We start from the raw sequence: 26,426 nt of genomic DNA on the forward strand, positions 1-26,426 counted from the left end.
GCGCTCACGCGCGTACACCAAACAACATATGGTTATAAAATTCAAAGATGTGACAAACAGGAGGACTCAGAGATGGAGAAACAAAAGAAAGAGGTATAATCAAATGTTGACTGAGAACAAATATTTATTGAGCTTCTGGTGCATGCATGTGAGAGACAGCACATGGGGACTGAGGGATAAAGATGAGAACAAAGAAAGACGGAAAAACACATGTAGAAGCATAAAGAGAGACAGTGACAGAGGTAAAGGTTGATTGAGATGTAACCACCTTATGAGAGGGAGGGAGGGAGGAAGGGAGGGGGGAGAGAAGTGGGGGAGGAGGGGGAGGGGGAAAGAGAGAAGCTGGGGGGAGACAGAGGGAAGCTTCATGAACTAGAACTCCCACAGCCAAAGGGTTCCCAAGCTGGGCCTTGCTCCTCTACCCACTCAGTGCAGGTAGTCTTGAGCCCTGCCTTTCACTCCCTCCCACCCTGACTGCCTTGCACACTTATACCTCATGTACTCTTGCGTATACTTTCACAGATCACAATTCACTCTCACTTCCCCATGCTCACATGCATGCTCACACACTCACACACACATGCACACACAGATGTCTGCACTCCTGCAGTCTCTCAAACACACCCTTGCACACTCTCCAGCAGAGATCCCTGATGGCGGCAAGCGTGGGGGTGGGGGTCCACTCAGGGAAGAAAGAGGCTTGCCAAGGTCATGTACCAGGGGAGGGGAGAGCTGTGGAGTCCTAACTCCACGCTGGGCCCAGCTCTCCACCTGGGTCTGATCTGCTCCCCCTTATCCTTGGCCGAAGTCAGGCCCTTGGGGTCCTGAGGGCTGGGGAGGCACCAGGAATGTTCCTGGCATGTGCTGACAGGGGATTTCACGCTCTGGCTGGGCCGGGAGGAGCCTGCTGGGCAGAGCCCTGGAACTGGAGGCTCTCGGGAGGGCGTCTGGGGGAGGCGGCAGTGTGAAGACGACAGTGGCTGGGTCTGTCACTGAGGATCTCTGCCACTGACCACAGCAGCCTCATCACTCTCCTGGGCTCCTGAGGCCTGCCGGACTCTGAAGAGCCGTCCTCCCTGAGGGGCTGAGTGGTGAGAGGAGAGTAGGGGAGGGGGTAGCAGGAGAGAGGAAGAGAGAGACTGAAGAGGAGGAAAAGAGAGAGAGAGAGAGAGAGAGAGAGACTGATGGACTGACTCCTGAGAAGAAAGGAAACCAGAGAAAGAAAAGGAGACAAATGGACAAAAAGAGACAATAAGCAAAGCAAGAGACATAGAGAGAGGGACCCAGAGAAAGACAGAAACAGAGGCAGGAGGCAGGCAGTGGACACCGCGGGAACCACAGGCAGAAGACCTGGGATGGCCCTGAGGACACGCACCAGGGCTCCCCTGCTCCTTCTGGGCCTGCTGACCACAGGTGAGTGGGACCCTGGTCTTGTGACCCAGCGCCAAGTGGCCCTCATTTGCCACTCATGTTCTCCAGACAGACCCCCTCCCTCTCCTGCTGACAGTCCTGTGTCCCCAGGCCTGGCCCAGCTGCCGCTCCCTGCCTCAGCCCCCCGAGGCTTCTGGGCTCTGCCTGAAAACTTGACGGTGGTGGAGGGGGCCGCTGCTGAGCTGCGGTGTGGGGTCAGCGCCCCTGGCAGTGCGGTGCAATGGGCCAAAGACGGGCTACTCCTAGGTCCCGATCCTAGGATCCCCAGCTTTCCGAGGTACCGTCTGGAAGGGGACCCTGATAGAGGTAAGGGATCAGGGCCTAAGACCCTGAGCCACCAGCAGGGGCTGACTGTGGCCCTGACCTGGGACCCCTGGTCTTACCTGCAGGTGAATTCCACCTGCATATTGAAGCGTGTGACCTCAGCGACGATGCAGAGTATGAATGTCAGGTCGGCCGCTCAGAGACAGGCCCTGAGCTCGTGTCTCCCAGAGTGATCCTCACCATCCTGGGTATGGGTGAAAGACCCCCCAGGACCCTTGAGTCCATATTTCCAGCCATCTCCTACCCCAGGGTCCAGGGTTTCAAGTCCCCAGGCCCCAGGCCCCAGTCCCAGACCCAGGGCGCTGAGCTCATTTCATGAACAAGGAGACTGAAAACCCCGAATCCTCATATCTTTCTCAGTGGTGGCAGCTCACCTCAGACCCTTTCTCACCAGTGCCCCCCAAGGTGCTTCAGCTGACCCCTGAGGCAGGAAGCACAGTCACGTGGGTAGCTGGGCAGGAGTACGTGGTCAGCTGTGTGTCTGGGGATGCAAAGCCAGCACCTGACATCACCTTCCTCCAGAGTGAGTGTGGGAACAGCCCCTGGAGTGGGAGGGGGTATGTCCCTGCCCAGTGCCCTACAGGGGGTCCCAGAAAATAGGACCTTCCTGAGTGATGGGGATGCAGGAGCAGGCTTGGAGAGATGGTGAGGTCAGCGTGAGACCGAGTGGATGGGAGGGAACATCCAGGGAAAGGCACCAAGTGATTGCAAGACTGCAGGTCTGGGACTCAGGGAAGAGGCTGAGGCTCCAGACAGAGACATGCATGTCATCATTGGTGCAGAAGCAAGAAGCTGGGTGATGGGGGTGAGTGACACAGCCCAGCAAGGTGGTGAGGGCAGGAGAGAGGCCCAGGACGTGGCCCCAAGGACTCCAGGAGGCCTGAATGTATGGAGGAACGGAGCTGGTGCTTTTCCTCTGGAGCTAGGAGGGAGGGGGCAATATGTGCACCCTAGGATTTCCAGGCTATTCTCCCCAGGATCTACCTTGGGGGGAACCTGGCATCCCTCTAGCCCTCTCGTTGCCCCAAGGTGGACAAACAATTTCTGACATCTCTGCTAATGTGAATGTGGGGTCCCAGGAGAAACTCTTCACCACAGAGGCCACAGCCAGGTATGAGAGTTGGGATGCCTTCCCTCAGCCTGACCCTCAAATTTCTCTATGAAAACCCCACATCCCAGGGATTCATGCACATAGACTAGAGTTAGGTGTGAACATCTGGAACCTAATTCTTTACTCTGACACTTCAAAACCTCTTCATGGGAATGCTAGTTCCAGAGCATCAAGCACAAGGACTTTGGTGTGGGCCTCTGGGATCCCAATTTTCACTGCTGACCCCCCCAGATGTCTTCCATGGAACTCTAGGTCCTGGAGAAAATTGGCAGAAAAACTTAGACCAGTTGTGGGAACCCGGGATCCCCATCTCTTCACCCTGACTCCCCAAATTTCAGGTGATGACTCTGACTCCAGAACCCCAACTTCTCACCCCAGGGTGACACCCCAGAGCTCAGATAATGGGCAGCTGCTGATCTGTGAGGGGTCCAGCCCAGCATTGGACACCCCTATCCGGGTCTCAGTCACCATGAATGTTCTGTGTAAGTGGGGAACTGAGTCAGCTGTGGACACTAGGGGTGAGAAGCAGGAATTGGGGGTCCTGGGGGAGTTCAGGGATTGTGGAAGGTCCAGACTCTCAAGGAGAAACATGAGGGTTCAAGAGGTAGGTTGTGGGGCCTAGAAAGGATGGATGGGCTCTGCAGGCCCATAAGTGCTGCTTTCCAGTTCCCCCAGGACCTCCTGTCATTGAATGGCCAGGCCTGGACGAGGGGCATGTGCGGGCAGGACAGAACTTGGAGCTGCTGTGTGTGGCCCGAGGGGGGAATCCGCCAGCCACACTGCAGTGGCTGAAGGTGAGGGCAAAGGCAGGCATTAATGTGGGAGGGTAGGGGGAGGAGCCGGCCCTGAGCTGGCCCAGGTCTGTCTCTGTCTCCAGAATGGCCAGCCCATGTCCACAGCATGGGGCACAGAGCATGCTGAGGCAGTGGCCCGAAGCATGCTAGTGATGATCGTGAGACCGGAAGACCATGGGGCGAGGCTCAGCTGTGAGGCCCACAACAGTGTATCTACAGGAATCCAGGAACGCGGGGTCACACTGCAAGTCACCTGTGAGTCCTGATGCCAGCCGCCCATCTGTCAGTCCGTGCCCCAGAGAACCATCTGTTTGTGCCCCCAAATCATGCATGACTGATGCCAAAGATCTTGTCATCTGTCCCCAGTCCCTTATCGGGCCCAGTCTGTGAGGCATCCAGCCCAGTTTAGTGTCTCTCCTCTGTCCATTGTCTCTGCAGTCCCCCCCAGTGCCATTACCATCCTGGGGTCTGCATCCCAGTCTGAGAACAAGAACGTTACGCTCTCCTGCATCACCAAGTCCAGTCGCCCACGGGTCCTGTTGCGGTGGTGGCTGGGTTGGCGGCAGCTGCTGCCCACAGAAGACATGGTCATGGATGTGAGGCAGTGCCCAGGCTTCTGGGTCTGAGGGAGGAGGGAGCCGAGGGCATGACTCCTGGATCTGGGCGAGGATGGGTCTGCCAGCCTGGATGCCTTGGTCCTTGCAGAGTATGGACTGGAGTCCTGGCCTCCAGGGTCTCACAGAGGAGGGGGTGGAGATGCTTAATGTGTCCCTGCTAGGGTCTGAGGTGAGCCCAGCCCTCAGGTACCATGGATGGGAGTGATCTCGTTCCTAGGTCTGAAGCTCTCTCCTTGCCAGGGCCTGCATGGTGGCCACATCTCCATGTCCAACTTGACATTCCTCGTGCGACGGGAGGACAATGGTCTGACCCTCACGTGTGAAGCCTTCAGTGAGGCCTTCACCAAGGAGACCTTCAAGAAGTCACTTACCCTGAATGTGAAATGTGAGCCCTCACTCTTGACCAGGGGTGCCCTCTCCCTTAGAGACCCCTCCCTCGGATCTAGCCCAGAGAGAAAAGCCACTCTTCCTGGCTCTCCCCACAGACCCTGCCCAGAAGTTGTGGATAGAGGGTCCTCCAGAGGGACAGCGACTCCGGGCTGGGACTCGAGTGAGGCTGGTGTGTTTGGCCATTGGAGGCAACCCAGACCCATCTCTTACCTGGTTCAAGGTTGGTGCCAAGTGAAGGGTGTAGGGTTGCCAGAAAAGTAGGGGCAAAGATGAAGCCCTTTCTTTCCTCCAGATTCTTGGGAAATCTTGGGAAAACTTGAATTTCTTGAAAAATCCTGGAAAGTTTGAGTTTTGGTAGGGAATTGGAAAAGACACAAACGCCATTAGAATTAAGTGGACTCCTAGGAAAAATCTTGGAATTCTGGGGAAACAGTGAGAATTCTGGGGGAAAAGAAGGAATTCTAGATCAGGATAGGGAACTCTAGAGAAAAATCAATTAATTTCATCAAAAGTAAAGGAAATCCTGGGGCGCCTGGGTGGCTCAGTTGGTTAAAACATCTGACTTCGGCTCAGGTCATGATCTCACCATTCGTGGGTTTGAGCCCCGCGTTGGGCTCTGTGCTGACAGCTAGCTTGGAGCCTGGAGCCGGTTTCGGATTCTTTATCTCCCTCTCTCTCTGATTCTCCCCTGCTCATGCTGCCTCTCTCTCTCTCTCAGAAATAAATAAAACATTAAAAAAATTTTTTTAAAAAGTAAAGGAAATCCTGGTGAAATTTTGGGGATTCAGATGCGATGGCAGGAATTTTAGAGAAAGACTAGGAATTCCAGGAACAGAGACAATGATAAGTAAAGGCTGGAAATTTTGGAGAGACACTAGTTATTCCACAGAACATTTGAAAAATCTATTAATATTAATTAATTTGTGGACTTGGGGTAAGAAAGTGAAATTCCATTAAAATTAAGAGAAATTCTGACAGAATTTTAAGAAAACCCTGGGAAATTAGGGGGTTAGTGGAAATTCTGGGGGAAAGACTAGGAATTATAGGAATGAAATTTAATTGGATGGAATTCTGGGAAAATGCCAAGGACTTGGGCATTACAAAGGTAAAAGACTAAAAAGTAAAAGGCTAGGGTAATCAAAGAATATTGGGGAAGGATTCAGAAATCTGTGGAAAGACTATGGAATTAAGAGAACAATCGAAGGAAATCTTTGGGGAAAGTGGGAATGTAAAGGAAAAGAACTAAGGATAGAAAAAAAGGAAGAAATTCTGGTAAAGGCTTGGGGATTCCATGGGAATTTCCTGGCAGGTGGTGTTTGCTAAGTGTAGCTGGAAGGGATGTTGAGGAGTGGCGATGAGGGTCGGCAGGGAGCGCTAACCTCCGGAAAGCAGAGGAGGCGGGGCGGGGAACGGGACGTGGGATTGGAAGCCAGATCCTACCGCAAAACCGCGGAGCACTGGGGGTGCAGGGCAGGTGGGAGAGACTCCAGGTAGGTGCTCGGTTCCAGTCCCCATTCCTCTACCTCAGCTGGGTGCCAGCAGAAGGGGGCGCCTTTTCTTCATCACAGGAAGGCTTTATCTGGGCTGGCGGCAGCCAACCCAATGGGGCTCTTTCTGGGGGGAATGGCAGTCCTACGCGGTCCCCCAGTCAGTCTTTGCCCTCAGGACTCCCGTGCGGTGACCGAACCGCGGCCGCCCCAGGAGCCGCGGCGGGTGCAGCTGGGAAGTCTGGAGAAGTCTGGGAGCACCTTCTCCCGCGAGCTTGTACTGATCACGGGTCCGTCGGACAACCAAGCCAAGTTCACGTGCAAGGCGGGTCAGCTCAGCGCATCCACGCAGCTTGTGGTGCAGTGTGAGCGCGCGCGCAGGGCTGTGGCCTGGGGGAGGGTTTGGTCGCCGCGGGGAACTAAGCCAGAGCCCAGCGTGGGGGACAGTGGGTGCCAAGAGCCAGGACGCGTGCAGCCGGGCCTAGGTGAGGCGGAAGCAGGCTCTGAGCCTTGCTTTTCCGACTCATTCTTGAAGTTCCCCCAACAAACGTGACGATCCTGGCCAACGCGTCGGCGCTGCGCCCGGGGGATGCCTTAAACTTGACTTGCGTCAGCGTTAGCAGTAACCCTCCTGTCAACTTGTCATGGGACAAGGAGGGGGAGAGGTGAGAGTGCGAATGACCCTGTCACTCTCTGGTTCTGGTCATGCCTTTTTACCGTCTGAGCTCCCCTCCCCCACCCCTGGTGTCCTGCCCTGTACCTAGTATGCCTCTGGCTCTGGCTGGCTCTGACCTGACCCCACCACCCCTGTCTGGTCCACAGGCTGGAAAGTGTGGCCATACCACCCCGAAGTGCCCCATTCAAAGGATCTGCAGCAGCCAGGAGTGTCCTTCTGAGAATGTCATCCCGTGACCACGGCCATCGAGTGACCTGTCGAGCCCACAGCACTGAGCTACAGGAAACCATGAGTGCCTTCTACCGCCTCAATGTTCTGTGTATGTGGAACCCCTCTTGATTCCCTCCTGACCCTATACTACTTGGGTCTTCACCTTGACACTGTCCTTTATCTCCAATCCAAAGCTTGAAACTTTCTGGACCTTTATCTTGACCCCTGGCTTTACACCAACTGCTACCCTGCCCAACCTCCATTTTGCCTTTGTCCTCTATCCTTTTAAAAAAATTTTTTTAATGTTTTATTTATTTCTGAGAGAGAGAGAGACAGCGTGAGCAGGGGAGGGTCAGAGAGAGAGGGAGATACAGAATCTGAAGCAGGCTCCAGGCTCTGAGCTGTCAGCACAAAGCCCAAAGCGGGGCTCGAACCCACAAACTGTGAGATCATGACCTGAGCCAAAGTCTGATGCTTAACCCTGAGCCACCCAGGCGCCCCTGTCCTCTATCCTAATTCCTGACTGTGTCCTCCATCCCAAACCCTCTCTCCATTTTCAAACCTGACTCTAGCCTTTATCCTTTTCCTAAACTGGATTCTAACCTCTATCCTGAACCTAACCTCTGAGCTCAGCTCTGCACTTGTTACCTTGTTCACAACCTTAAATCTAGTTATGACCTAACTTTAACCCTTATACTGGTACTTGACCTCAAATCCATTTCAGACCCCAACCTTAACAACAATCTTGACTCCTGGTTGTGCTCTTTCCACAGACCCTCCAGAGTTCCTGGGGGAGCAGGTGCTTGTGGTGACTGCCGTGGAGCAGGGTGAGGCACTGCTGCCGGTGTCTGTGTCTGCCAACCCTGCCCCAGAGGCCTTCAACTGGACCTTCCGGGGCTACCGCCTCAGCCCAGGTGCGTGGAGTGGGCATAGAGAAGGGTGCAGGTCTCCAGGACATAGAAAGGGTGCAGGCCCCTCACCCTGACCTCCCCCAGCTGGTGGCCCTCGGCATCGCATCCTGTCTGGTGGAGCTCTGCAGCTATGGAATGTGACCCGTGCTGACGATGGCCTCTATCAGCTGCATTGCCAGAACTCAGAGGGCACCGCTGAAGCGCTAGTGCGGCTGGATGTACACTGTAAGCCCCCTTCATCAAGCTAGGAAACTAGAGGGTTCTGGAGGCCCTGCCATCCATGGTAACCACACCAACTCAGGGAACCTCGCCCCGTGTGGAGTCTCCTAATTGTGGAGGCTCCACACACCCAGAGATATTCACCCATCCTGAAAACTTTTCACTCTGGGAGCCTCTACTGTGATGGAGTCACTCCCACCTTGGGAACCCTGCCCACTAGGGAAACTCTATGTGGAATTTGCTCAGACAGGGGGCCCACCTTCCTACTCTCATCAGAAAGCCAAGGAAGCTCCACTTCCAAACAATCCTGAAAGTCCACTAGACCTCCTTCTTGTCACCACAGAGACACAGTAGAGGAATGCCTCAATAACCCTGAGAACTTTACTTCAAATGCTCCCCATAGAGGGCAGGCTGTATTGTACCTGTAACTTTCCTGAACACCTCTAAGACACCTCTCCTTTCTGGGGCCTTCTCTCACCATCAACTGTATGGGCCCAAGTGCCTTCCCCAAACCCTTGCCTCCCCCAGATGCTCCCATTATACGAGTTCTCCAGGACCCTACTGAGGTGAATATTGGGGGTTCTGTGGACATAGTCTGCACCGTTGATGCCAATCCCATCCTTCCAGGGATGTTCAGCTGGGAGAGGCTGGTAAGGATCCAACCTTTGGTAAATGGGGTTGGAGGTGGGGGCTGAGGGATGTGGTTTCTTGACTATGAATTCCTTGGGAGGAGGGATCACATCTACATGATCCTCTATAATTACATATTTGTTGGGACATACTCCAATGAACTGGATAACTGGCAGATGAATGACAGATGGATGGGAACATTCGTGGATAGATAACCAAATGAGTGGGTGGGCAGGTGGATGGATATATGGATCAATAGGTAGGTGGATGGATGGATGAATGAATGAATGAATGAATGGAAGAACATATGGACAAATAGACAAGTGAGTGAATAGATTAATGATGAATAGATAAGTAGGTAAATGATTGAATGAAATAGATAAATGGATTATATTAGAGAGTAGATGGATGGACAAATACACCATCAGTAGAAAGATGTCTGTGAAAAGATTATGGATGGATGGATGGATGGTCGCAGAGGTCAGTGGAGAGATGAATAAATAGGTAGCTGGATGGACTGATGAACAGTTGTATGTATTTATGGATGTGTGCATGTATGAGCAAATAGATAGGGTGGATGCGTAGAGGGATGGAAGGGTGGATAGTGGATGGATGGAAGATAAATAGTTGGATGAATGAATGAGTAGAAGGAGAGGTAGATAGATGGGTAGATAAATGAATAAATTGATACATTTATCGAGGTAGATGGTCAAATAGTTAGGTGGATGGGTAGATAGATGGTTCCAAGCATGAATGGTTGGATAAATGGATGGGTGAATAGTTGTCTGGATTGGTGGATGAATGGATGGACCCATGTATGAATGATTGGATAAATGGATAGATAGATGGATGACTGGGGCAATGGACAGGGAATTTTTTCTTTGCTAGATCTGTGGAGGATGATTGCGTCTAGGAGAGACCCAGTTTGGAGGTTAACAGAGCTGGGGCCAGACTTGGGGGCCATCTCCTATATCTTGTGCCTCAAGGGAGAAGAAGAGGAGGACCAGAGCCTGGATGACATGGAGAAGATGTCAAAGGGATCCACAGGGCGACTTCGAATTCACCATGCCAAACTGGCCCAGGCTGGTGCTTACCAGTGCATTGTGGACAATGGAGTAGCACCTCCAGCCCGAGGGCTGGTCCGACTTGTTGTCAGATGTGAGTAACACCCAAAATCCTGACTTCAAGGCCTGCCACTAAGCCCACATTTCTTATGTCCTTCCACATACCCATTGACCGTCGACTCCCTACTAGTTGCTCCTCAGGTGGAGCACCCAACACCCCTAACTAAGGTAGCAGCAGCTGGAGACAGCACCAGTTCTGCCACCCTCCACTGTCGTGCCCGGGGCGTCCCCAACATTGTCTTCACTTGGACTAAAAATGGAGTCGCTCTGGATCTCCAGGATCCCAGGTGAGTCAAGGCCTAGCCAGGTCACACCTTAGTCCCAACTTTGGTCTCCCAACCCCAGTTACCTTCCCTGAGTCCCTGCCACACCTCCTCTCCAGATACACAGAACACACATACCACCAGGGTGTGGTCCACAGCAGTCTCCTGACCATTGCCAACGTGTCTGCGGCCCAGGATTATGCCCTGTTCACGTGCACAGCCACCAACCCCCTTGGCTCAGACCACACCAACATTCAACTCGTCAGCATCAGTATGGCGGGAGTGGGGTGTGAGGGCGTTGGGAGGGTGCTCCCTGGGTCAATCCCCAAGTCTCTGGTTGGCCCAGAATAGTGGTGTTCCCCAATCTGAGAGGTGTTTATGAGTGAGGATGGAGTTTCTGCCTGCCCTGAAAATCCTGATAGAGACTGGATCTTTAGGGAAACTCACAGGGAAAAAAAAAAAAAAAAGGCTGCAGGTGGAGGAGGAATAACTTACTGGCCCAAGTAACTGAAAAGTAAATCATTCAGAGTTGCTAGATCTAGGCTCAACTGTCATCAAGAACTCTCTGTCTCTCAGATCTGCTTTTCTGTGTTGGCTTTATTCTAAGACTCCTCATGGAGGGCTGTTAGACTTCCCAGAGGACATAGAATTTTTTTCTTTTCCTAACAGTGGTATGAAAGTACTAGAATTAAGACTCATTGGCTCTACTCAGATCCCATCCCACCCTTGAACCAACCCTGTGGTCAGGGAAGGCGACATTCTGGTTCATCTGGCCCGGTCACAAATCTATCCTACAAGGGAGTGGAGTCACTTTCATCAGAAGCATGTGGCCTGAGAACGTGGACTAGTGGTTTTCCAAAGGATACTCAGAGTTCTGTAACCAGAAGAAATGAGGAATGGATGTGAAATAAGGACCAAAACATCCACACAGGAACATATGTCATGAACAGCCAATCCCCATTACTTGTCGAGTATTTGCAACAAGTATTTGCGAATTTGCCTACTTGCTAAGATTGATTTGTAACCTCAAAATCAACACTTGTACTGCTTTCTTGGGACATCTCCAGAGCAGGCAAAAAACTCGAGTTGCCCAGTGGGGACATTCTCAGCTGGGGGAGAAGAAGGTGACACTCTGCCTCCTTGTTCCCACTTTCATCCTATAACAAAGTGTCCTCTTTGCAGCCCTATCTAGTGCCACATTTTTTTGCATTTTTGTTAGTAATCTTGCTTTTTAAAATGGCCCCTAGGGCCTGTCCTGAATTGCTGTCTACTGTTCCTAAACATATGGAGAAGACACGTCTGTTGGATAGGCTTCGTTCAAACATGAATTGTAACATTGTTGGCCGTGAGTTCAATGTTAATGAGTCAATCAATAAGATATATTAAATAAGGTGTCTTTAGACAGAAGTGCACACAAAGCAAGATCATGCATTGATTGGTTGATGAAAATGTGATTGCAGGCTCACAGGAATCTGACTCTGCATTTCCCTCAGAAGCAATGATTTGCTATTCTGTAACTCAGTGTTCATAGCAACCTTATAGAACATAACCACTGCTATTAACAAGAATCAACTGTATATTTAAAATCATTCTTAGAAAAATCTGGAAGGAATCTTGCAGAACACTTTTGTATCCTCTGACTACTTCCCTCATCCTTTTCCTCAAAGGCCGCCCAGATCCCCCAACAGGATTAAAGGTCATGAGCATGACCCCATACTCGGTGGGGTTGGAATGGAAGCCTGGCTTTGATGGGGGTTTGCCACAGAGGTTCCAAATCAGGTGGGTCCCTGTCAAGGCAAGAAGAGATGGCAGCCAGCAGGGCTGAGACACCCTCTGAATGACTGCCCTTCCTCTCATGCAGGTATGAGGCTCTGGGGACCCCAGGGTTCCTCTACATGGATGTCCTACCACCTCAGGCCACCACCTTCACACTGACTGGGCTGCAGCCTTCTACACGATACAGGGTCTGGCTGCTGGCTAGCAACGCCCTGGGGGACAGCGGACTAATGGACAAGGGGTCCCAGATCTCTGTCACCACCCCAGGTGGGAAAGAACAGTCTTGAGCATGTTTCAGACCTCCTCGGGCGACTTGTAGGACGGTATAGTAAAGTAGATACTTCCCTTTTTATAGATGCAGAAACTGAGGACCAGAGAGGTTAAGCAAACTGTTGAAGCTCACACAGCTAGAAGGAAGTAGAAATGAGATTGGAACTCAGGCAGATGAACTCCAGGAACTGGTTTTTAGCCCTAAACTATACTGTCTGAATGTGATTAATGACACAAGGGAAATTAGAAGAAAGTTTGAATTGAATGAAAATGGAAACACGGAAAATTGTGGAGTGCAGCTAAAGCAGTGCTTAGCAGGAAATTTATAACATTAAGTGCTCATTTAGTTTTTTAAAAAGGCTTCAAATTGATGCTTAGTTTCTATGTTAAGAAATTAGAAAAAGAAGGGCAAATTAAACCTAAAGTAAACTGAAGGAAGGAAATAATAGAGGAAAGAGCAAAAATTGATGGACTAGAGGGGCGCCTGGGTGGCTCAGTCGGTTAAACGTCTGACTTCGGCTCAGGTCATGATCTCACGGCTTGTGGGTTCGAGCCCCACATCGGGTTCTGTGCTGACAGCTAGCTCAGAGCCTGGAGCCTGCTTCTGATTCTGTATCTCCCTCTCTCTGACCCTCCCCTGCTCGTGCTGTCTCTCTATCAAAAATAAATAAAAAATATTAAAAAAAAATTGATGGACTAGAAAACAGAAAAACAATAGAGAAAAATCAATGAAGCCAAAAGCTGCTGCTTTGAAAAGATCAATAACCTTTATAAAACTAATCAAGAAAGAGGCGCCTGGGTGGCTCAGTCTTGGTTTCAGCTCAGGTCATGATATCACGGTTTGTGAGTTCAAACCCCGCATTGGTTTCTGTGGTGACAGTGCCGAGCTTGCTTGGAATTCTGTGTCTCCCTCTCTCTCCGCCCACTTCCACTCATGTTGTCTGTCTCTCTCAAAAATAAATAAACTTAACCCCCCCCCCAAATAATAAAGCATAAAAGAGGGAAGACAAAACCTCACCGTTATCAGGAATGAAAGGGGACGTTACTACTACTCTACAGAGATTAAGGACAAGTTAGGGAATATTACGGACAACTTTATGCCAATAAATTCAGTAACTTTGATGGAAGGGACAAATTCCCTGCTGTGACCAATGAGAAGAACAATTTGACTCTGGCAGGCACTGTAGTATAGCGGTTAATCACACAGAGCCTGGTTCAGACAAGCTGATTCAGGTCTCAGCTCTGCCACTTCCTAGTTGTGAGATCTTGGGCAAATTACTTTAACATTTTTGAGTCTCAGTTTCTAAAAGTAAGGTATCTCAGATCTCTGTGCTTGTTTCTCTCAGTTGTTAGGATTAAATAAATTAATGTATCTAAAGTGCTTTAAAAATGGACCCATACAAAGTAAGTACTATGTAAATGATGACTCAGAGAAATCCCCCCCCCCCCAACAGCTCAGCTTCTGTTTTCTTTGCCCCTTGAAAACTCACTCCTTCTGTATTTCCCTTCCTGACAGAGCAGACTTTTTCCTCATGGAAGCAAGGAGCTCTTCCCATTCCTCCTCTTTATTTCCCCCACTGCAGTCCTCTTTAGGCACTAAAGCATAAAGTACCACACTCACTTCACTTGCTCTAGAAATAATACCTTTATTAAGGCATTCTGAAAGGTGTGTCTGGGTGGTTCAGTCAGTTGAGTGTCCAGCTCTTGATTTCAGCTCAGGTCATGATCCCAGGGTTGTGGGATTGAGTCCTGAGTCTCCTCCATGCTGAGCATGGAGCCTGCTTCATATATTCTCTCTCTCTCTCTGATTCTCTCTCTCTCTCTCTCTTCCCCCTCCCCATCCCTCTCCTCCACTTTTGCTCTTTTTCTAATAAAATTAAAAAAAAGACATTGTGAGAGCCCAGCATCTTTTTTGGTTAACTCCCCAAAACTGATAATTCAGGTTAAAAGGACATTCCATACCATAAGGAACTCATCAATAATAATAATTATTATTATTATTGGTATTAGAATGGTTGCTAATAGTATTGCCATTACCATCAAGATTTGCAAATGTCTTTGAAATATTCCTAAAGTAGACATAAATCAGTTCCTCAAAATGGGTTGAAAAGCTTAATAAGAAACTAAGAAGTTCTTAAGGCTTATTCCAGATACTTGGTGTTAATTCACAATCTCTGTATCCACCTCCCCAGGTCTAGACCAGCCTTCTGGAGCACCTGACTATCAGCTGCCCACAGAGCAGCCTGAAGGTAAGTTTTCAATCCCTTGAATATTCCTCCTTCCCCTGAGAATAGAAGCTTCTGTTTTTCAACTCTGCCTCTTCCGTTATGTGGCCACAGTCCCTTAAGACTTAGCTCTGTCCCTCACCTACATCCTTAGCTCTTTCTCTTGCCTGGATGTGATACATTTTCTCTCTGCCGAATTCAGTTTAATTCTGAAAGAATTAACTGATTCCATGTCCTGTGCAGAACCTGTATCAGTTGGCTTTTGATGCAAAATAAAGCACTTCAATGGCCACTTACAGCAACAACCATTGTTCTTCTTGATTCTATGAGTGACTCAACACTTCTGGTCTGGGCTACAGGCAGCTGGAGGCTTGTCTGGGACTAGTTGATCTAAGATGGCCTCCTCCTCACACATCTGACAATCTGGCTCTTGGTTGGGACCATGAAGGTAATTGGGCCACATGTCTCTTCTTGCCTTGTTCACATGAAGGTGGTCACAGGAGGCCCAAGAGCAGCAGGACAGAGCAAGCACGTTCTAGCTTCTGATTCTGTCACATTTGCTATTGCCTCATGGGCAAGTGACATGGCTCAACTCAGAGTCAGTGTGGAAGGAGACTACTCAAGAGTGTAGTTACAGGGAGAGAATTATGACCATTTTACAAACAGTCCCCCTTCAAAGTCTGAGAAGAAGGTTGCAAGTGACAGAAATTCAGCTGTTGTGGGCAATAAAAAGAAATGCATGGCTTGTGAAATTGAAAACTCCAATAGGTGCTAACAACTCTTGCCAAGAATCTATTTCTCACCCTCTCTCAACTTTGCCTTCATCTTTGATGGCTTTCTTCTCAGGTTCTTTCATCAAGAGGGCAAAGAAGTACCCCCTCACACACACACACCCCTCCAGCTCTGTTCTTCTTAGCAGCCAGCAGAGTGTCCTAAATATCCTGGCAAAAATCCACCTTGGGTAAAATGCTGGATTGGTCTGAACTGATCACTGTGGAAAGAGGGATGTGTGCTCTTATTGGCCAGCGTGGGTCATGTGTCCTCCCTGGGTCCTCCATAGAAATCTGCAGAAACATACAGCCTGAGAGTGAGGGATGGTTATTTCCTCAAAGGAAGTTAGTGCTGTCAGCATAAAATGGGGAAATGGATGCTGAGCAGATGTCTACTTAGCAGGATTTAGTCTTGTCCTTAGGGATATAGCAGAGGATTCCAATATTATCCGGAATGGAAGCTTGTGCAAAGACAAAGTCATTTGAGAAGAAAATCAGTTGGGAATAAAGGACATATAAGGACAGACATTTGACTATTCCAAATAGCCACACTTATAGGTGTGGCTTTGCCTTAGTGATTCTGGAAAGAGCCAGTGGTTAGTTTGTGTGGCTGGAGGGTCCAACACCAGGGTCTGTGGTTGGTGGGCAAGGCTGGATATCTGGGAAGAGGACTTGAATGCCCAGCTAAGGAGCTAAAGCTCCCACCTGAGTCCACAAACGGAGTTCAGACAGAGGTAGGACCCACTGTTAGTGGCTTGACTTGAGAAAGGAGCCACCTGCCCTGGAGTGACAAGAAGGAATGGACTTGGAAATCCCTGCTCATCTGCTTCTCTGACCTGGGAAGAGGAGCTTTGCATAGTCAAACATGGGCTTTCTCAGAGAATGCGGTTCTGGGCCTAGAGCCAGTTATTTTGGGTTCATTGAGGGGTACCTTCTGCCCCCAGGACACTCAGGGCTGCCTCTGCTGCCTGTGCTGTTTGCTGTTGGGGGTCTTCTGGTGCTTTCTAACATCTTCTGTGTTGGGGGATTCCTCTGGCAGCGGAGACTGAGGCATCTTGCTGAAGGTGAGGAGAGACCCTCTTCTCCTGTGGGGATGGAGGCCCAAGGGTGACAGGAAGCCCTGGGCTACTCCATACTGAAAGTCTCTCAGGGCCTGGTTGGCCAGGGGAGGGGTGTCTCTAATCCTTTTTTCCTTACTTCCCTCAGGCATCTCAGAGAAGACAGAGGCAGGGTAAGTGGGAATATTTTTTCTGTAAGACATTCTGAGGGAGGAAGTTTGGGGATGAGGGGTGTCAGAGTCAAAACCCAACTGCCCTCCATACTTCTATCCTGGAAGGTCGGAGGAGGACCGGGTCAGGAATGAATATGAGGACAGCCAGTGGACTGGAGGCCAGGACACTCGAAGCTCCACGGTGAGTGGGGTGCTTCCAAAAGCCCCACTAATAGGGATCTGGCAGACTAAAAGTCTGTCATTAGCTTCGGGTTAATCATTGTCCTTTCTGGGAGCTATGGAGTCAGAGGATAGAAAACATTTATCTGGTTTTTTTTTGGGGGGGGGGTGTTGACAGGTTAGCACAACAGATGTAGAGCCGTATTACCACTCCATGAAGGACTTCAGGCCCCAGCTGCCACCAACACTGGAGGAGGTGTCTTATCCCCAAGGTGAGCCATGACCACATCAGAACTTCCCCTGCTCTTATATACTCCTGACATCTAAACAGGTGTCTTGATCATCCCTTCCTTTCACTCCAACTCCAGGTCTCACACATATTGAAGAGGAAGATATGGCCTTTCCTGGACACCTGTATGATGAGGTGGAAAAACTGTATGCCCCATCTGGGGCCTGGGGACCCCTGTACGATGAAGTACCAATGGTGAGGAGATTTGTATCAGCAGAAGTCTTTCCTGGCTTGTGCCAGAAAGCCACCTCCTACTGTTTGGTGAGGGTAAGCTAGATACCATAGCAAAAAGGCCTGGCTACAATGCAGTGGCCTAAAGATTGCCTGTTTCTTTCTCACATAGCAATCAAAGGTGAGTGACCTTGTTGCACACAGTTAGTCCAGAACTCAAGTTCTTTCCATTATGTTACTCAGCTATCTGTGAGTACATTGTTCAAATTTGCTTGGATAGACCAGTTCACTGGGGGGTTTCAACTGGTGGGAGAGGGAAAAATAGAGTGTGGTGGAGGTACAACCCTGCCTTATGGCCCAGGCCCAGAAACGGTACACTCTATTCATTCCCCAGTGAGAACACGGTCACATGGCCACACCTAATGGTAAATGAGACTGAGAAATACAGTTCAGCTTGGAGCTATATGCCTCACTATAGTTCTATTACTGTGGAAGAAGGAAGATATGCATTCTATTGTGTAATTAGCCTTCTCTAATACACTGGTTAAGCAGCGAGATATAGAGAAATAATTTTTTTGGCCCATTCAATTGAAAACTCAAGGGATAGAACTGTCTGGAAACCCAGAGTTTCCTCCCTAGAAATGTACCTAGAAAAATGCAGGTTTGTATCCTATTAGATTCGAAACCTTCAGAGAAAGAGATGTCTTTTTTCCAATAGCCCTTCAGCCCCAGTGCTTACACTTTATTAGTCTAGCTTTGGTCACATACTTATTGCTGAAACACTGAGGCAGGGGAAGGACTATGCTAACTGGACAAGTATGGATTGGTGTCCAGCCATGGCATCAGGGATTAGGGGCCAGTCCCACTCAATCCACTAGAATGAGTGGGAGAGGAACAGAGAGACCAGAGGGAAGTGAAGATGGTGGCTGGGCAGGCAAGAACACTTTGACCATCAACTACCCTCACCTACTGCCCCACAGTAAGGGAGGCGGGGCAGAACCCTTGCCTTTCTGTGTGGCCTTGACTAATGCTCTGGCACCTCTGGCCAAGGATTTCCCTCTGTAACTTTGTCCCAGATGGGGCACTATTCTCACCAGCGTGGAAATAAGAGGGGCATTAAATGCTGTCCGTGGTGCTGAACCATATGTGCCCTCTAAAGCACAGATGTAGTCTGCACACTTTCTGTAAAGGTACAGATAGTAACTATTTTGGGCTTTGCAGGACATGCTGTCCTTTCCAAAACCACTCATTTCTGCCACAGCATTATAAAAGCAGCCATAGACAATACATAAATGAACAAGTGTGGCTAAGTTCCAATAAAGTTTAATTTTTGGACACTGAAATTTGAATTTCATATAATTTTAATATGTCATAAATATTCTTCTTTTGACATTTTACCATCAATTAAAATATGTAAAATGATTCTTAGCCCCTAGGCAGTACAAAAACAAGCAGCAGACCATATTTGGCCCATGGACAAATCTGCTCTAAAGTTTGCTAAGCTAAAACAACCATTTTCTCCCAATCCTAGGGCAAAGCACATCTTCAGTAAGGATCCCTCTACATCATCTTCTACTTTGATGAAAATTTGTGAATTTATAGGACTAACAGATCACAACTCACAGTCCACAATTCCCGATATCATGCATTTTTATTTTATTTTTTAAAAGATTTTGTTTCTTTCTTCTTATTTTTGAGAGAGAGAGCACACATGTGTGTGTACACATGAATGTCAGAAGGGCAGAGAGAGAGAGGGAGAGAGAGCGAATCCCAAGCAGACTCTGCACTTTCAGCACGGAACCCAACGGGAGGCCTGATCTCATGAACCCGTGAGATCATAACCTGAGCTGAAACCAAGAGTCAGACGCTTAACCAATGAGCCACCCAGGCACCCCATAAAGATTTTATTTTTAAATTATCTCTGTATCCAAAGTGGGGCTTGAACTCACAACCCCCGAGATCAACAGTCACATGCTCTACTGGCTGAACCAGCCAGGCACCCCTCCTGCATTTTTAAAAGTTTCACATTTCTGACAATTACATTATTTTTCTGAAAGAAATAATGAGATATCTTGGACTTGCTTTAAAATAATCCAGTTAGTGGGGTTAGAAGACAAAAAGATAGAGACATAGATAAATCAAGATTAACTAAAGGTTGATATTGTTGAAGCTAGGTACATGGAGGCTCATTATAATCGCTCTTCTCTTAGTATACGTTGGATTTTCTCCCATAATTATGAACTAAAACATTTTTTTCTGGGAAGTTGAGTAGGAGTGTGTATCCCTCCTAGAGCTGCAATGATGACCCACAGGGCATCTCTCTATGGTTCTAACTCCACCTTTGCTTGTTAGGGCCCCTGTGATCCCTGCTGGCCTGAGGAGACATATGAAGATACCAGAGGAATCTATGATCAGGTGGCAGGAGACTTTGACCCGATGGAACCTGATTCTCTACCTTTTGAGCTGAGGGGACATCTGGTGTGAGAGCCTTCTCAACATCCTTTTCCTACACGTGCAGGGCATAATATACCAATGGTCCTTTTTATTACAATATGGGCTGAGCTTGTTAAGTGAGCTCCATAAGACACAAAGGCACTGGGCTATTTTGGTGAGAGGTGTGTGTAAGTGACCAGAGATGATTCAAGCTGGTGCCAAAAAGTTTTGTACAAATAAATATCCTCCTGGAGCCAGCTTTGGAAACTAAACTTCTCCAAAGGGGAACAGTAAATTATAAAAGACCTCAATAATGAAAAAGTTATTCCAAGGTCTTTATACTTTTTTAAAAGTAAAATTTTCAGAAGTTGGAAAAGACATATTAAAAATAGTTCATTTTGCAGTCAACTACACCTGAAATAGCTAATAATAAGTGGAGTTTATGAACCATTGTTATGTCCTACTTGTTTTATTTCCCACAAGTATCTAAATCATGATGTATAGACTATGACACACAGATAAACATAAATAGACTCTATAGAAAATAAAAAGACAATAAAACAAGCTAGACACAAAGAATATATATTGTATGATTTCACTTACAGAAATTCTAAAACAGGCAAAGCTAATCTAAGGTGACAGAACAGATCAGTGCTTTCCTGGGGCCATGAGAAGAGAATTGACTGCAAAAGGGCACAGGGGAACTTTTGGGGGATGATGGAAATGTTCTATATCATTATTGTGGTGGTGGTTACATGGGTATATAAATTTGTCAAAACTCACTGAACTGTAAACTTATGATGGGTGCGTTTTATGGTATATAAATGGTACCTCAGTGAAGGTGATGTGTAAAACAGTCTCCACAATAAAGCAGCCCAGCAACAGAATTCTTATTGTTTGGGGCGCCTGGGTGGCTCAGTCGGTTAAGTGTCTGACTTTAGCTCAGGTCATGATCTCACAGTTAGTGAGTTTGAGCCCCTTATCGGGCTCTTTGCTGACAGCTCGGAGCCTGGAGCCTGCTTTGATTTCTGTGTCTCCCTCTCTCTCTGCCCCTCCCCTGCTCACACTCTGTCTCTCTTTTTCTCAAAAATAAATAAACATTTAAAAAAAAGAATTCTTATTGTTTATATTGAATAGCAGAAAACTGAGAAGGCTGCCTACTTTCATGGAGAACTGAGTATAATTAAATATAATCTTTATTTAGGCCACCACTCTCACTTGATTATCATATTATCAAAACTGTAGGTTCAAATGCTCACAAATATATTATCAGTGCAGACTTTATCATAAGCTTTTCCGCCACAGCACTTGAATACATAAATACCTTAGGGTCCAAATGATTCCCCTTTTAATTAAAAGATGATTCCATTCCTAAAAGTAGAATTTTTCTAATTGTGTATTTTTGATTGTCAAAGAAGAAACTTACAACATTCTGTTTCCACACTGGCTAGGTAGGAAAAGTGAATTCATTGGCTGTTCCAGCTGACAATTCGAGGGGAGTGCTGGCTTCAAACACAGCTGGATCCAGTCCTGAAACAAAGCCCTGAAGGGCCCACCTCTCTGTGTCTCTGGCTCTGCTTTTCTTTGTGTTGATTTCATTCTCAGGTAGGCTCTTCATTTAAGAAAGAAAGATGACCACTTACAGGCTTGGCAGCCACAGGGCCTCAAAGCTGATAGTTCTAGAAAGTGCTGGGGTTGTTTTCCCTCAGTCCAGTTTGAGTTTTAATCCCATCCCTGAACAAGTTATTGTGGCCCAGTTAGAGAATATGCTGATAATCCTGGTCCTGAATTGCTGAGCACCACTTGAACCACTGGGGTAAGGCTCTCCAAAAGAATCCCATGCTGTGGTTGGGTCTCTTCATGCACTTGCTGTTTTCTCTTTGCCATTGTCCGAATCAATGTAGCAGGTACCCATTGCTTCTGTCTGCCCAGAATCTAGTCCTTTTTAATTTATATAAATAACTATGAATAAGGCAAGTTCTTGATTACAGCAAGCTCCTGGATCCAGCTGTGCCTGAAGTTAAAGCCACTTCTGGACTATAAATTCCCCTCCCCACTTAGGCCAATCTGAATGGTGACTTTAGTTAGTTACAACCATAAATGATTCTCTTTTTTTTCCCCTTCAATAAATGACCCTCTTGGGGCACCTGGGTGGCTCAGTCGGTTAGGCGTCCAACTTCATGTCAGGTCATGATCCTGTGCTTCATGGGTTCAAGCCCTGAGTCAGGCTCTGTGCTGATAGCTCACCTGGAGCCTGCTTCGGATTCTGTGTCTCCCTCTCTCTCTGTCCCTCCCCTGCTTGCACTCTGTCTCTCTGTCTCCCACAAGTAAATAAACATTAAACAAAAAAATTTTTTTAAATAATAAATAAATGACCCTCTTTCTTAAGCCAGTTTGAATGGACTTAATGATTGCAAAATGGATAGTTTTCAAGGAGCAGAAATTCACTCAAGCTCAAGTAGAGCTAAAAAAGCATTTATTTTACTAGTTACTAAGGGAAGAATAGTAATTTTATAGTTGATAGATTCCGCCTTAACCAAATGATCAAAGTTAACATTACCAGTCATGAGATGAAATGGCGTCATGGGCCCTCTGGTATGAAATACTGAAGATCTGACAGTATATGGCAATGATATTCCTGACTAAAATACATAATCTGAATCTAATAATGAGAAGGACAGATAGGAATTAAAGGATAATCTAGAAATTAACTGGCCTGTAATCTTCATGATGTCAAGGTCATGCAACACAAAGGGAAACTGGAAAAAAAAAAGAACATTAAGGAATTGTTTCGGATTAAAGGAGACTAAAGAGACTCAGAATGGGGGCAACACATAATTTTCATAAAGGGTATTATGGGGCCAAATGGCAAAAAATGAACAAGGATTGTAGATTAGACAATAATATTGTATCAATGTTAATTCTATTATACTATTGTTGTGTAAGACAATGCCTTATTCTTAGGAAGTGTACACTTGTGCAGTTAGGGTAAAAGAGAATTGTGTCTTCAGTTTACTCTCAAACAGCTGAGGGGAGAAAAGTGTCTATACAAAGAGATAGAAAAGGATAAAACAAGTACGGTAAAATATTGACTGTTGGGGAATGTGAGTGAAGTGTATTGGTATTCTTGGTACTATTCTTAGAACTTTTCTGTATATCTGAAATTATGCTAAAATTTTAAAAATATATTGTAAAGATGAAAGACGATGTTACAGAAGCAAAAGAAAAAAAAAGAAAACATGAAGTGCATCTGGGTCTCATGGGTTGTATAAATCTATCTGGTTCTTTTCGTCTTTCATTGGTCCATTCATCCTTTGTCTGCATCACTCAGCAGATTCCCTCCATTCTCTCCTTGTAGATATTTAGCTTCCCTCCTTGTCTATAATGATTGCATGTTGAGGGATTGGCTGCCCCAGCTCTAAAGCACCATGAAGCCCAACACCACACAGATGCTTGACTCTGAAATGTAGTACCCTTATTCCAAATTTCAGAGAAGCCAAATCTGATTGGCCCAGTTGGGTTAAGAAAAAAGAAGTCATAGGAGGAATAAATAATACTTAGAACTGGATGAAAAATGAAGATATCCCCTGTCAAAACCTGTTGAATACATCAAAAGAAGTGCTTTGAGGGAAATGTATACCCTTTAATACTTACACTAGAAAAGAAGAAAGCTCCAGAGTCATGAACTAAGTGACTATCCTAAGAAACTAGAAAGTGACATTTCTCCAAAGAAGACACAGATGGCCAACAGATGCATGGAAAGATGTTCAACATCACTCATTATCAGGGAAATGTAAATCAAAACTACAATGAGGTATCACCTCACACCTGTCAGAATGGCTAAAACAAAAAACACAAGAAGTGGTGTTGGCAAGGATGTGGAAAAAATGAATCTTCTTGTACTGCTGGTGGGAATGCATACTGGTGTAGCCACTGTGGAAAACAGTATAGAGGTTCCTTAAGAAATTTTAAATAGAAATATCTTACAATCCAGTAATTTCACTAATGAGTATTTACCCCTCAAATGCAAAAATACTACTTCAAAGGGATATATGCACCCTATGTTTATTCCAGCATTATTTACAATAGCCAAATTATGGAAGCAGCCCAAATGTCCATCAATAGATGAATGGATAAAGAAGATGTGGTATAAATACACAATGGAATATTATTCAGCCATAGAAGAGAATAGAAATCTTGCTATTTGCAACAACACAGATGGAGCTAGAGAGTATATTGCTAAGTGAAATAAGTCACAGAAAGACAAATATCATGATTTCACTTATATGTGGAATTTAGGAAACAAAACAAATGAACAAAAGAAGAAAAAAAGAGAGCGAGACAAACTGAGATTCTTAACTATAGAGAACAAACCAATGGTTACCAAAGGGGAGGTGGGGGGGGCGGGTGTGGGTGAAATACTTGAAGGGGATTAAAGAGTACACTTATCGTGATGAGCACTGACTAGTGCATAGAATTGTTAAATCGCTATATTATATGCCTGAAACTAATATAACATTGTGTATATTTTTTTGTTTTTTTAAGTTTATTTATTTTGAGAGAGAGAGAGCATGCACAAGCGAGGGAAGGGAAGAGAGAGGGAGAGAGAGAGAATCCTAAGCAGGCTCCTCACCGTCAGTGCGGACCCCAACAAGGGGCTCAAACCCACAAACCCTGAGATCATGACCTGAGCTGAAATCAAGAGTCAGATGTTTACTGACTAAACTACTCAGGTACCCCAACATTGTATGTTAACTATACTGGAATTAAAATGTAAAAAATTAATAAAATTAAAAAATAATAATGATGAAATGTTGGAAGATTTTTAAAAAGAAAAAGAGCTAGAAAAGTAACCATAGGAAGGGACACCTGGTGACTCAGTCAGTTAAGCGTCAGACTTCAGCTCAGGTCATGACCTCATGGTTCGTTTGAGCCCTGCATTGAGCTCTGTGCTGACAGCTCAGAGTCTGGAGCCTGCTTCAGATTCTGTGTCTCCCTCTCTCTCTGTCCCACCCTCGTTCATGCTCTGTCTCTCTCTCTCTCAAAAATAAATAAACATTAAAAGAATTTTAAAAATTAACCATAGAATAAACCCAAAGAAAGTAGAATATTTCTTCTACTTTTTAAAAAAATGTTTTTTAATTTATTTTTGAGAGAGAGAGAGACAACATGAGTGGGGGAGGAACAAAGAGAAAGAGGGAGACACAGAATCTGAAGCTGGCTCCAGGCTCCAAGCTGTCAGCATAGAGCCCGACACGTGGCTCAAACTCAAGAACTGTGAGATCATGACCTGAGCCAAAGTCAGACAGACGCTCAACCAACTGAGCCACTCAGGTGCCTCTATTTCTTCTACTTTTAAGAAAGAAAAAAAAAGTTAATGAAAAATGTAAAATAGAGATTTTTTTTAAAAAAGGTCAACACGATATTCTTTGAAACTAGCAAAATATACAAATCTGATTACAAAGAAGTCATCGAAGTTATGAATTGAACAGAACTACGAAAAACAAGAATTAAAAATAAAGTAAGAACTTTCAGTCCCAAAGGTGCTTTGTGAGGCTAAAGCAAGCTTGGACACTGTAAGAATGTGTACGTGTTTGGGGGGCATATGAAGAGCCATGACAGCCCTGGGGTCATGACTGGGAGGGGTGTGCACAGGAGGGCTGCCCAGGGTGGGCTGTTAGAGCCCTACCATAGTGGAAAGGGATGGTACAGAGGACAGGGGTAGCCGCAACAATGGGAGGTCAGTGAAATACAGAGGGACTGATCAAAGAAATAAATTAATTAATGATAGCTAGATTTCTCACTATCAGAGAAGGGGATTTGTATGGACAAGAATGCATCATAAAGCAAAGATAGTTGTTAATCCATTTGGTGCCTCTGAGGTCCAGAAGAAGAAAGAAAAACAGCACAGAACAAAAGTGCTCAGGCACAACCATGTGCTCATGGCAGCATACATTCAAACAGCCACTTTGTTTGGTGGTATCTACTAATTCTTTTTTTTTATTAAAAGTTTTGTATGTTTATTCATTTTGAAAGAGACAAAGAGTGCGAAGAGGAGAGCAGCAGAGACAGAGGGAAACACAGAATCTGAAGCAGGCTCCAGGCTCTGAGCTGTCACCAGACAGCCTGATGTGGGGCTCGAACTCCTGAACCGCGAAATCATGACCTGAGCAGAAGTCAGAAGTTTAACCAACTCAGCCACCCAGGTGCCCCTCTACTAATTCTTTTTTTTTTTTTAAGTTTTAAATGTTCTTTATTTATTTCTGAGAGAGAGAGAGAGAGAGAGAGAGAGAGAGAGAATGAGCAGGGGAGGGTCAGAGAGAGAGACACACACACAGAATCCGAAACAGGCTCCAGGCTCTGAGCTAGCTGTCAGCACAGAGCCCAACACAGGGCTCAAACCCACAAACCATGAGATCATGACCTGAGCTGAACTTGGACGCTTAACCAACTGAGCCACCCAGGCGCCCCAAATTATTAACGTATGCATACCCTACTGACCTATAAGTATACTCCTAGGTATATACCCAATAAAGATGCTTATATCTGTGAACAAAAAGACATAAACTAGAACGTTCATTGGTACCAGAAACTAGAGACAACCCAAGGGTCCATCAGGGAGAATAGATAACTCAGTTGTATGTTCATCCAATAGATACTATGACAATGAGGATAAATGAACTACTGACTCATGGACGAATCTCAAATATATAAGTATTAAATCAGAGAGTCAGACCCCAAAGATAACATACTATATGATTTCATCTGCTTGAAGTTAAAAAAAAAGGCCAAACAATTTGTAGCATTAGAAATCAAGAGTGGTTGTCTTTGGGGGAGAAAGAAATAGTGATTGGAATGTGATGCAAGGAGGACTTCCAGAGGGACGATAACATTCTTTGACCAGGGTGCTAGTTA

General features: G+C 46.5%; 1 protein-coding gene across 1 annotated transcript; it reads left to right on the forward strand.

Moving 5' to 3' along the window:
* The first annotated feature begins 1,355 nt into the window (after nt 1-1,355).
* Nucleotides 1,356-19,562, forward strand: NPHS1 (NPHS1 adhesion molecule, nephrin). Its single transcript, XM_077773679.1, has 29 exons — nt 1,356-1,413; nt 1,522-1,737; nt 1,821-1,943; nt 2,150-2,278; nt 2,785-2,866; nt 3,245-3,348; nt 3,533-3,660; nt 3,744-3,915; nt 4,099-4,256; nt 4,518-4,662; nt 4,763-4,887; nt 6,333-6,519; nt 6,690-6,819; nt 6,977-7,149; nt 7,814-7,954; nt 8,036-8,176; nt 8,699-8,820; nt 9,787-9,958; nt 10,055-10,211; nt 10,307-10,458; nt 11,855-11,966; nt 12,049-12,230; nt 14,426-14,482; nt 16,173-16,292; nt 16,435-16,459; nt 16,565-16,640; nt 16,797-16,890; nt 16,987-17,102; nt 19,431-19,562. The coding sequence occupies exons 1-29, from the start codon at nt 1,356-1,358 to the stop codon at nt 19,560-19,562; spliced, it is 3,729 nt and encodes a 1,242-aa protein (XP_077629805.1).
* Nucleotides 19,563-26,426: the final 6,864 nt, after the last annotated feature.

Source organism: Crocuta crocuta, unplaced genomic scaffold (genome assembly GCF_008692635.1).
Source record: "Crocuta crocuta isolate KB4526 unplaced genomic scaffold, BGI_CrCroc_1.0 scaffold267, whole genome shotgun sequence".
Lineage (NCBI taxonomy): Eukaryota > Metazoa > Chordata > Mammalia > Carnivora > Hyaenidae > Crocuta > Crocuta crocuta.

Coding starts and splice junctions, on each gene's coding strand:
- NPHS1 (XM_077773679.1), top strand. CDS start 1,356: ATGGCCCTGAGGACACGCACCAGGGCTCCCCTGCTCCTTCTGGGCCTG. Junction 14,483..16,172: donor GCCCACAGAGCAGCCTGAAG/GTAAGTTTTCAA, acceptor TTCTGCCCCCAG/GACACTCAGGGCTGCCTCTG. Junction 17,103..19,430: donor TGTACGATGAAGTACCAATG/GTGAGGAGATTT, acceptor TTTGCTTGTTAG/GGCCCCTGTGATCCCTGCTG.